Consider the following 12,568-nt stretch of genomic DNA (forward strand, 5'->3'; position numbering starts at 1 on the left):
CAACATGTAGAACAGCATGTAGAACAGCATGTAGAACAACAAGTAGAACAACATGTAGAACAACATGTAGAACAACATGTAGAACAGCATGTAGAACAGCATGTAGAACAGCATGTAGAACAACATGTAGAACAGCATGTAGAACAACATGTAGAACAGCATGTAGAACAGCATGTAGAACAGCATGTAGAACAACATGTAGAACAACATGTAGAACAGCATGTAGAACAACATGTAGAACATGTAGTACAACATGTAGAACAACATGTAGAACAGCATGTAGAACAACATGTAGAACAACATGTAGAACAACATGTAGAACAGCATGTAGAACAACAAGTAGAACAACATGTAGAACAGCATGTAGAACAACATGTAGAACAGCATGTAGAACAGCATGTAGAACAACATGTAGAACAACATGTAGAACAGCATGTAGAACAGCATGTAGAACAACATGTAGTACAACATGTAGAACAACATGTAGAACAGCATGTAGAACAACATGTAGAACAACATGTAGTACAACATGTAGAACAACATGTAGAACAGCATGTAGAACAACATGTAGAACAACATGTAGAACAACATGTAGAACAACATGTAGAACAACAAGTAGAACAGCATGTAGAACAACATGTAGAACAGCATGTAGAACAGCATGTAGAACAACAAGTAGAACAACATGTAGAACAACATGTAGTACAACATGTAGTACAACATGTAGAACAGCATGTAGAACAACATGTAGAACAGCATGTAGAACAGCATGTAGAACAGCATGTAGAACAACATGTAGAACAACATGTAGAACAACATGTAGAACAACAAGTAGAACAACATGTAGAACAACATGTAGTACAACATGTAGAACAACAAGTAGAACAACATGTAGAACAACATGTAGAACAACATGTAGTACAACATGTAGAACAGCATGTAGAACAACATGTAGAACAGCATGTAGAACAGCATGTAGAACAGCATGTAGAACAACATGTAGAACAACATGTAGAACAACATGTAGAACAACATGTTGAACAACATGTAGAACAACATGTAGAACAGCATGTAGAACAACATGTAGAACAGCATGTAGAACAGCATGTAGAACAACATGTAGTACAACATGTAGAACAACATGTAGAACAACAAGTAGAACAACATGTAGAACAACATGTAGTACAACATGTAGTACAACATGTAGAACAACATGTAGAACAGCATGTAGTACAACATGTAGAACAGCATGTAGAACAGCATGTAGTACAACATGTAGAACAGCATGTAGAACAACATGTAGAACAGCATGTAGAACAGCATGTAGAACAACATGTAGAACAACATGTAGAACAACAAGTAGAACAACATGTAGAACAACATGTAGTACAACATGTAGTACAACATGTAGAACAGCATGTAGAACAACATGTAGAACAACAAGTAGAACAACATGTAGAACAACATGTAGAACAACATGTAGAACAGCATGTAGAACAACATGTAGAACAGCATGTAGAACAGCATGTAGAACAACATGTAGAACAGCATGTAGAACAACATGTAGAACAGCATGTAGAACAACATGTAGTACAACATGTAGAACAACATGTTGAACAACATGTAGAACAACATGTAGAACAGCATGTAGAACAACATGTAGAACAACATGTTGAACAACATGTAGAACAGCATGTAGAACAGCATGTAGAACAACATGTAGAACAACATGTAGTACAACATGTAGAACAACATGTTGAACAACATGTAGAACAACATGTAGTACAACATGTAGAACAACATGTAGAACAACATGTAGAACAACATGTAGAACAGCATGTAGAACAACATGTAGAACAACAAGTAGAACAACATGTAGAACAACATGTAGAACAACATGTAGAACAGCATGTAGAACAACATGTAGAACAACATGTAGTACAACATGTAGAACAACATGTAGAACAACATGTAGTACAACATGTAGAACAACATGTTGAACAACATGTAGAACAACATGTAGAACAGCATGTAGAACAACATGTAGAACAACATGTTGAACAACATGTAGAACAGCATGTAGAACAGCATGTAGAACAACATGTAGAACAACATGTAGTACAACATGTAGAACAACATGTTGAACAACATGTAGAACAACATGTAGTACAACATGTAGAACAACATGTAGAACAACATGTTGAACAACATGTAGAACAACATGTAGAACAACATGTAGAACAACATGTAGAACAGTGGGCATGGAAAATAAAAGTAGGCTAGACTTCGGTGACTACTGTAACGATAACTGCTGCCTCTAGTGCTACGTCTGTTTCCTTATACTCGCGCTCGTCTATTTTTTTTTGGCTGATCCGAAAAATGATCCGATCCGTGAGTTTTTTGATTCGTTGCACCCCTAGAAATGACGGTTGACTAATTTGCAAGACAGTGTTATTGTTTGTATTACTGTTACTGTTATCAAATGATTACCAAGGCAAGGAAGGAAGGGAGGAAAGGAAAGAAGGGAGGAAGGAAGGAGGGAAGGAAGAAGGTAGGAAAGGAAAGAAGGGAGGAAGGAAGGAAGGAATGTAGGTAGGAAAGAAGAACAGAGGAAAGGCAAGACAGTTTTATTTATATAGAGCATTTCATACACAATAGCAACTCAATGTGCTTTACATAAAACAGAAAAACGTGTAATTTGAGAAACTTAAAACATACAATTAACCCCCCACCACCACCCCCCATAACATAAATAAAATGATTGCAGCATAAAATAATAAATTAGCTTTAAAATCATTAAAAGGACAAAGAGTGCAAATGAAAGATTAAAATGTACCAGTGTTAGGAAGATTACTTTGGAAATGTAGTTGGTTACAATTACATGTTACTCTGTTGAAAATGTAATAGTAGTGTAACTATTTCAATTACTTTCTCAAAGTAATGTAACTAATTACATTTGATTTGATTTTTGGATTACTTTTCTTAATTTTGAATGAATGCTCTCGACTGTTAGACCTAGGCATGGGATGATAACCGTGTTCAAGGTATACCGCGATATGAAAAGTCACGATAACCGGAACCGCCAAATTTACTGTCATACCGTTCCTGAGGTATGAGCTGTTTTTTGTCTGGTCAAAGACAGGAAGTGCAGGTCAAAGACAGGAAGTGCTGGTCAAAGACAGGAAGTGCAGGTCAAAGACAGGAAGTGCTGGTCAGAGACAGGAAGTGCAGGTCAGAAACCCCTCAGGTGGTGCAGCTGCAGCGTAGAGTATCACGACCCCTCACACTGTCATTACAGATTCAGGTTAAATTAACATGTCTGTCTTTATTTTTCTTCCTCTTAGGAACATTTTAGAGCTTTAATCGCAATACCACCATACCATGAAACCGTGATATTTTTTCTTATGGTTATCATACCGCCAGAATCTCATACCGGCCCATGCCTAGTTAGACCTGATAGTGTTACTGTTCATCTTCCCCGCTGGCTAACACTCTTTGCATTGTTCTACAATGTTAGGACGCTTGCAGACATCCCAACCTGCAAAAACTAATTTAAGGGAGTTTCATTTCGGGAGGGGTTCGATGGGTGTCGGTATAAGGAAGCTTTGCTCTCACGCACGCTGCATTTATAGTCACACATATACATACATGCACAGACACTCTCTAGTGTCACTCTGTGCTCACTCCAGATTCCAGAAGATTGTGTCGCGGGCGTCAGGGAGCCGCTATCAATATGCAGGAGATGGGATGTCTGTGTTTGTATTTCCAACACAGGAAAGTATTCTTCTGTGCCTCTGACCTGTTGCTGAGTCTGACTGAATGGCACATGACCAGAGACAGCCAATCACATGACCAGAGACAGCCAATCACATGACCGGAGACAGCCAATCACATGACCGGAGACAACCAATCACATGACCGGAGACAGCCAATCACATGACCGGAGACAGCCAATCACATGACCGGAGACAGCCAATCACATGACCAGAGACAGCCAATCAAATGACCAGAGACAGCCAATCACATGACCAGAGACAGCCAATCACATGACCAGAGACAGCCAATCACATGACCAGAGACAGCCAATCACATGACCGGAGACAACCAATCACATGACCAGAGACAACCAATCACATGACCAGAGACAGCGTCAGGATCTAACTTGCGGCTTTTAAAGGTTGATATGAAAAAAACTATTTGATATATCCGAGTTTTTGTGGCGATTTTTCAAATGTAACTAAAAATGTAATCATGGAAATTTCCAAAAGCAACTGTAATTTAATTACACATTTTCTTACAGTAATGTAACAGATTACAATTATGTACATTTTGTAATTAAATTACGTTGTTACATGTAATTCGTTATAGGCATGGGATGATAACCGTGTTCATGGTAAACCGCGATTTGAAAAAGCCACGATAACCGAAACCGCCAAATTTACTGTCATACCGTTCCTGAGGTATGAGCTGTTTTTAGTCTGGTCATATAAATCCTTCCTTCCTTCCTTCCTTCCTTTTGTCTTTCCTTCCCTCCTTCCTTTCCTTCCTAATCCCTTTTCCCTCCTTTCCTTCCTTCCTTCCTTCCTTCCTTTTGTCTTTCCTTCCCTCCTTCCTTTCCTTCCTCATACCGTTCTTGAGGTATGAGCTGTTTTTAGTCTGGTCAAAGACAGGAAGTGCTGGTCAAAGACAGGAAGTGCTGGTTAAAGACAGGAAGTGCTGGTCAAAGACAGGAAGTGCTGGTCAAAGACAGGAAGTGCTGGTCTAAGACAGGAAGTGCTGGTCAGAAACCCCTCAGGTGGAGCAGCTGCAGCGTAGAGTATCACGACCCCTCACACTGTCATTACAGATTCAGGTTAAATGAACATGTCTGTCTTTATTTTTCTTCCTTTTAGGAACATTTTAGAGCTATAGCGCAATACCGTCATACCGTGAAACCGTGATTTTTTTGCTTATGGTTATCATACCGCCAGAATCTCATACCGGCCCATGCCTAATTCGTTACTCCCCAACACTGGTGAATACAGACTACTGATGGGTTATAACTGACTACAGTATAGTGATGCTTGATGAAGACCAACAGCACCAGAGTGAAGAAACACAACGAAGAGCTGGATAAGAAAAGACTGTGTTACATTCTTCAGCTGACACTCCACACACAGACACACACACACACACACACACACACACACACACACACACACACAGACACACACACACACACACAAGTTTAACAGATCTCGATGCCTCAGCAGACAAAGTGTTGGTGAAGCATCTTAAAAGCAGCTGCTGTTCTCAGAGGCGTCTCAAACATTGCATAAAATCAACTTCTCAACTGTTCGCTGTCACATATTCAGAGTTTCCCTCCACGGCAGGCTGGTAGCTCGAGCTTCACTACATCCACATCGATAGAAACAAGACTAATCGCCCGGTAGTTCAGCATTAAAGTAAAACATGTACGCTCACTGCTACACACATCAGTTTAACCTCATCATGCAGCGGGCAACATCACACAACCTCAGGATCAGTCCTTTTTCTTACATTTAAAAATATTCAGTTGGGGCTGATTTCAGTTCTGCTGCTAGTTTGTTCCAGTTGTGTAAAAGCTGCTTCACCATGTTTAGTTTGAACTCTGGGCTCGACTATCTGACCTGAGTCAGTAGATCTCAGAGCTCTGGGCTCAACTATCTGACCTGAGTCAGTAGATCTCAGAGCTCTGGGCTCAACTATCTGACCTGAGTCAGTAGATCTCAGAGCTCTGGGCTCGACTATCTGACCTGAGTCAGTAGATCTCAGAGCTCTGGGCTCAACTATCTGACCTGAGTCAGTAGATCTCAGAGCTCTGGGCTCAACTATCTGACCTGAGTCAGTAGACCTCAGAGCTCTGAGCTCAACTATCTGACCTGAGTCAGTAGATCTCAGAGCTCTACTGGGTTTATATTCTACTAACATGTCATTCATGTATTCTGGACCTAAACCATTCAGTGATTTGTAGACCAGTAGCAGAACTTTAAAGACCCGTGTAAAGTGAATTCAGACATTTTCTTCTAAACACATTAAATAGGTCATAAATGTGTAAAAAGTTAGATTTGAATTGTGGAGCTAGGATTAGCATAAACCCGCCCCTGCTGCTGTAGAGGTATAAATACATTCAGCACACACTACTACTACTACAGTCTACAGTTAGCCAGTTAGCTGAGTTAGCACTACTACTACTACAGTCTACAGTTAGCCAGTTAGCTGAGTTAGCCGCCGAGCTAGCGGCAGAAAGCTCTCAGACCTAGCGTCCATGTTTCAGGTAGAGGTGGTGACTTTGATTGACAGGTGACACTTGGTAGGGGGCGGGGCTTCAGTGGACTCGGTGGCCAAGCAGAGAAAGAGGCTGATTTTTACACAACTTTGAAGCCTCGGCGATTTTTTTAATCATTCAAATTTGGCAGGGTGGTTAACAACACACTTTTCTGTGGTATGTCAAACTCAGAACACATATTTATTCTTACTTCCAGAGTCGTGCTGTTAACACCGTGTTTGACCTCCTGCTGCGTCTCCAGACCATCAGATACTCCGCTAGCTTTGATCCTCCAGCTGTCACAGAGGATTTCAGCCTTTTCCTGGCATTGTTTCACAAGATGGAGCCACACATGGACACACTGTTTAACCAGCTGCAGGAGAGGAACATCCACTCTGTCTGCAGCATCCACAGGTTCACCAACAGCATGCAAATACATTATTATAATGAGAAATGATCCTTATCTCCTTTCCTCTCCTCCTCCTCCCTCTCCTCTCCTCCTTTCCTCTCCTCTTTCCTTTCCTCTCCTCTCCTCCTTTCCCCTCCTCCTCTCCTCCTCTCCTCTCCTCTCCTCTCCTCTCCCCTACTCTCCTCTCCCCCTCCTCCTCCTCCTCCTTTCCTCCCCTCCTTTCCTCTCCTCCTCCTCCCTCTCCTCTCCTCCTTTCCTCTCCTCCTTTCCTCTCCTCCTTTCCTCTCCTCTCCTCCTCTCCTCTCCTCCTTTCCTCTCTCCTTTCCTCTCCTCTCCTCCTCTCTTCTCCTTTCCTCTTTCCTTTCCTCTCTCCTTTCCTCTCCTCTCCTCCTTTCCTCTCTCCTTTCCTCTCCTCTCCTCTTTCCTTTCCTCTCCTCCTCTCCCCTTCCTCCTCCTCCTTTCCCCTCTCCTTTCCTTTCCTCTCCTCCTCCTCCTCCTCTCCTCTACTCTCCTCTCCCCTTCCTCCTCTCCTCCTTTCCTCTCTCCTTTCCTCTCCTCTCCTCCTTTCCTCTCTCCTTTCCTCTCCTCTCCTCTTTCCTTTCCTCTCCTCTCCTTCTCTCCTCTCCTCTCCTCTCCCCTTCCTCCTCCTCCTTTCCCCTCTCCTTTCCTTTCCTCTCCTCTCCTCTCCCCCTCCTCCTCCTCCTTTCCTCTCCTCTCTCCTCTGGGTGTGTGTGTGTGTGTGTGTGTGTGTGTGTGTGTGTGTGTGTGTGTGTGTGTGTGTGTGTGTGTGTGTAGGCGTGTCGTCCCTTCCATCATCTCCCGGCTCCTTTGCTTCACCTGCACACCTCCCTTCAATCAGCTCCTCTTCTCTCTCAGTCCACACACCTGCAATCCATCATCTCACCTCCTTTACACACTCACTCTGTTCTTCTCCTCATACTTTCCTACTACTCTACTAACTGTGACGTCATGTGAAGTATGTAGTGTGTTTAACTGTGTAGTGATTTAGAATATGTGAGAAGTTCCTGGATGGTTTACTAGATTCTCCAGAAATGCAGAGTATGCATCAAGAGCTGACCTTCCTTCCTTCCTTCCTTCTTTCCTTCCTTCCTTCCTTCTAAAGTGGGTTAAATTGGTTATATTGGTAGAGTTGTGTTTGTGCTGTTAATGTTTAATGACTAGACTTTTTAATATTAGCATGAAACACTTCCTGTTCACAGAGCGCTGGTTTCCTGCAGCTCATGTTAAACTGAACATAGACGGTAACTAAAACTCACTAAATTTGGCTCAGTCCCAGCTTGACACCCCCCCCCCCCCACCCCCCCCCCCCATCCCCCCCCCATCCCCCCCCCCCCATCCCCCCCCCCAGCCGTCACCGCTCCTCTCTGACAGTCGGAGTCGGATGCTTCATGAATTAGCCTCAGTCTGACTCTCAGCTACACCAGTATTTTTATTTTTAGCCTCACATTCAATTTCAGAGCGAATTCCTTCCTTCCTTCCCTCCATCTGTCCTTCCTTCCTTCCTTCCCTCCATCTGTCCTTCCTCCTTCCTTCCTTCTGTCCGTCCTTCCTTCCATCTGTCCTTCCTTCCTTCCCTCTATCTGTCCTTCCTTCCTCCCTCCCTCCCTTCCTTCCTTCCCTCCATCTGTCCTTCCTTCCTTCCTTCCCTCCTTCCCTCCATCTGTCATTCCTTCCTTCCCTCCGTCTGTCCTTCCATCCTTCCCTCCATCTGTCCTTCCTTCCTTCCTTCCCTCCATCTGTCCTTCCTTCCTTCCTTCCCTCCATCTGTCATTCCTTCCTTCCTTCCCTCCTTCCTTCCATCTGTCCTTCCTTACTTCCCCCCATCTGTCCTTCCTTCCTTCCATCCTTTCCTCCATCTGTCCTTCCACCCCCCCCCCCTCAGCCGTCACCGCTCCTCTCTGACAGTCAGAGTCGGATGCTTCATGAATTAGCCTCAGTCTGACTCTCAGCTACACCAGTATTTTTATTTTTAGCCTCAAATTCAATTTCAGAGCGAATTCCTTCCTTCCTTCCCTCCATCTGTCCTTCCTTCCTTCCTTTCTTCCTTCTTTCCTTCCTTCCATTTGTCCTTCCTTCCTTCCATCTGTCCTCCCTTCCTTCCTTCCCTCCATCTGTCCTTCCATCCTTCCCTCCATCTGTCCTTCCTTCCTTCCTTCCCTCCTTCCTTCCATCTGTCCTTCCTTACTTCCATCCATCTGTCCTTCCTTCCTTCCTTCCCTCCTTCCTTCCTTCCTTTTTTCCGTCCTTCCTTCCTTCCCTCCATCTGTCCTTCCTACCTTCCTTCCCTCCTTTCCTTCCTCCTTTTCTTCCATCTTCCCCCCTTTCTTCCTTCCTTCCTTCCATCTGTCCTTCCTTCCTTCCCTCTATCTGTCCTTCCTTCCTTCCTTCCCTGCATCGGTCCTTCCTCCCTCCCTTCCTTCCTTCCCTCCTTCCTTCCTTCTGTCCGTCCTTCCTTCCTTCCTTCCATCTGTCCTTCCTTCCTTCTGTCCACCCTTCCTTCCATCTGTCCTCCCTTCCTTCCTTCCTTCCCTCCATCTGTCTGTCCTTCCGTCCTTCCTTCCCTCTATCTGTCCTTCCTTCCTTCCTTACCTCCTTCCTTCCATCCTTCCCTCCATCTGTCCTTCCATCCTCCCCCCCCCCCCCCCCCCCAGCCGTCACCGCTCCTCTCTGACAGTCAGAGTCGGATGCTTCATGAATTAGCCTCAGTCTGACTCTCAGCTACACCAGTAAATACTAGCCTCAAATTCAATTTCAGAGCGAATTCCTTCCTTCCACCCTTCCCTCCATCTGTCCTTCCTTCCTTCCTTCCATCCATCGGTCCTTCCTTCCCTCCTTCCTTCCATCCTTCCCTCCATCTGTCCTCCCTTCCTTCCTTCCCTCCATCTGTCCTTCCTTCCTTCCCTCTATCTGTCCTTCCTTCCTCCCTCCCTCCCTTCCTTCCTTCCCTCCATCTGTCCTTCCTTCCTTCCTTCCTTCCTTCCCTCCTTCCCTCCATCTGTCATTCCTTCCTTCCCTCCATCTGTCCTTCCATCCTTCCCTCCATCTGTCCTTCCTTCCTTCCTTCCCTCCATCTGTCCTTCCTTCCTTCCTTCCATCCTTCCTTCCTTCCCTCCATCTGTCCTTCCTTCCTTCCTTTCTTCCTTCTTTCCTTCCTTCCATTTGTCCTTCCTTCCTTCCATCTGTCCTCCCTTCCTTCCTTCCCTCCATCTGTCATTCCTTCCTTCCTTCCCTCCTTCCTTCCATCTGTCCTTCCTTACTTCCCTCCATCTGTCCTTCCTTCCTTTCTTACCTCCTTCCTTCCATCCTTCCCTCCATCTGTCCTTCCATCCTCCCCCCCCCCCCTCAGCCGTCACCGCTCCTCTCTGACAGTCAGAGTCAGATGCTTCATGAATTAGCCTCAGTCTGACTCTCAGCTACACCAGTATTTTTATTTTTAGCCTCAAATTCAATTTCAGAGCGATTCCTCGGAGTGATCATGAGGAGTTTAATAAATGCAGAGCCTGATTTTCCTCTGGAGCTGCTAAATATCTAACCTGACTCACCAGATGGTTTGTTACTGAGAAACATCTGAGTCGTCGTCCCTGGAAACCGTCAGCTCGGCTCGGCTCGGCAGACTCTTTAAAACACTACATGACAGCTGATTGGACCAAACGTCTGTCTATCACTGTCTCACCTCACAAAGCAGCTAAATCACTGAGATCACACACTAACAGGATGATGATGGGTCTGAACATGATCTACCTGCCTCACACTTCTTCCTCCCTTCCTCCCTCCCTAACATGATCTACCTGCCTCACACTTCTTCCTTCCTTCCTTCCTTCCTTCCTCCCTCCCTAACATGATCTACCTGCCTCACACTTCTTCCTCCCTTCCTTCCTTCCTTCCTCCCTCCCTAACATGATCTACCTGCCTCACACTTCTTCCTCCCTTCCTCCCTCCCTAACATGATCTACCTGCCTCACACTTCTTCCTCCCTTCCTTCCTTCCTTCCTCCCTCCCTAACATGATCTACCTGCCTCACACTTCTTCCTCCCTTCCTTCCTTCCTTCCTCCCTCCCTAACATGATCTACCTGCCTCACACTTCTTCCTCCCTTCCTTCCTTCCTTCCCTCCTCCCTCCCTAACATGATCTACCTGCCTCACACTTCTTCCTTCCTTCCTTCCTTCCTTCCTCCCTCCCTAACATGATCTACCTGCCTCACACTTCTTCCTCCCTTCCTTCCTTTCCTCTGTCCTTCCTTCTTTCTTTTCCTTCCTCCCTCCCCCCCTTCCTTCTTTCCTCCTTCCTTTCTTCTTTCCACCCCTCCTTCCTTCCTTCCTTCCTTCTTTTCTTTCCTCCCCTCCTTCCTCCTTCTTTCTTTCCTCCCTCCCTCCCTCCCTCCCTTCCTTCCTTCCTCCCTCCCTTCCTCCCATACTCTACGCTGCAGCTGCACCACCTGAGGGATTTCTGACCTGCACTTCCTGTCTTTGACCTGCACTTCCTGTCTTTGACCAGCACTTCCTGTCTTTGACCAGCACTTCCTGTCTTTGACCAGACAAAAAACAGCTCATACCTCAGGAACGGTATGAGGAAGGAAAGGAAGGAGGGAAGGAAGGGAGGAAGGAAGGAAAAGAAGGACCAGCACTTCCTGTCTTTGACCAGACTAAAAACAGCTCATACCTCAGGAACGCTATGAGGTATACTATGAACACGGTTATCATCCCATGCCTAGGGATTAGCGGCGTTAGATACCACTAAAAACAACACACTGCACCTTTAAAGGACCAGTGTGTCTGTTTTATGTGTACTTTGTTTCAGGGAGCTGATGCAATCATTGACTCTGTCCAATCAGAGGCAGCTGAGCAACCCTCCTCCACATCCTCAGCCAGCAGCTGTGTGATTCTGTGATTCTGTGATTCTGTGACTTACTGACAAAGAGTGGCAGAGATTAGCATAATGGGGTTGTTTCCTCGCCCATAGGTTTGCCTCTACAATGACATGAGTACAAATATTCAACATTCAGGGACCTCTAAGCAGGATATAGACACAATGAGGCCACAGCCACAGGTCTTGGCTTCATGCAAATTCAAATTTGGAGTAAAAGACCAAAAAATTAGTTATTTTTCAACCCACAATGACCCATTGGCTGTGTTCGAGACCGCATACTACATACTTCTATATTACATACTGCATACTTCTATACTTCTATACTACATACTTCTATTACATACTACACTACATACTGCATACTTCTATACTACATACTTCTATACTACACACTACATACTTCTATACTACATACTTCTATACTACATACTTCTATACTACATACTACATACTTCTATTACATACTACATACTTCTATACTATATACTACATACTTCTATACTACATACTTCTATACTACATACTTCTATACTACATACTTCATACTTCTATACTACATACTTCTATACTACATACTACATACTTCTATACTACATACTACATACTTATATACTACATACTACATACTTCTATACTACATACTACATACTTCTATACTACATACTTCTATACTACATACTACATACTTCTATACTACATACTTCTATACTACATACTTCATACTTCTATACTACATACTTCTATACTACATACTACATACTTCTATACTACATACTTCTATACTACATACTTCATACTTCTATACTACATACTACACACTTCTATACTACATACTTCTATACTACATACTACACACTTCTATACTACACACTTCTATACTACACACTTCTATACTACATACTACATACTTCTATATTACATACTTCTATACTACATACTTCTATACTACATACTTCTATACTACATACTACATACTTCTATACTA

General features: G+C 44.1%; 1 protein-coding gene across 1 annotated transcript in view; it reads left to right on the forward strand.

Moving 5' to 3' along the window:
- Positions 1-11,596, forward strand: part of gfra2b (GDNF family receptor alpha 2b) — a gene marked incomplete at its 5' end in the record, with an annotated part of 80,921 nt that extends 69,325 nt beyond the window's left edge. Inside the window, 2 exons of the mRNA XM_053339569.1 lie at positions 6,504-6,700; positions 11,515-11,596. Coding sequence (XP_053195544.1) covers positions 6,504-6,700; positions 11,515-11,596 — 279 coding nt within the window. The remainder of the gene's footprint in view (positions 1-6,503; positions 6,701-11,514) is intronic.
- Positions 11,597-12,568: the final 972 nt, after the last annotated feature.

This window comes from Scomber japonicus, chromosome 19 (assembly GCF_027409825.1).
Source record: "Scomber japonicus isolate fScoJap1 chromosome 19, fScoJap1.pri, whole genome shotgun sequence".
Lineage (NCBI taxonomy): Eukaryota > Metazoa > Chordata > Actinopteri > Scombriformes > Scombridae > Scomber > Scomber japonicus.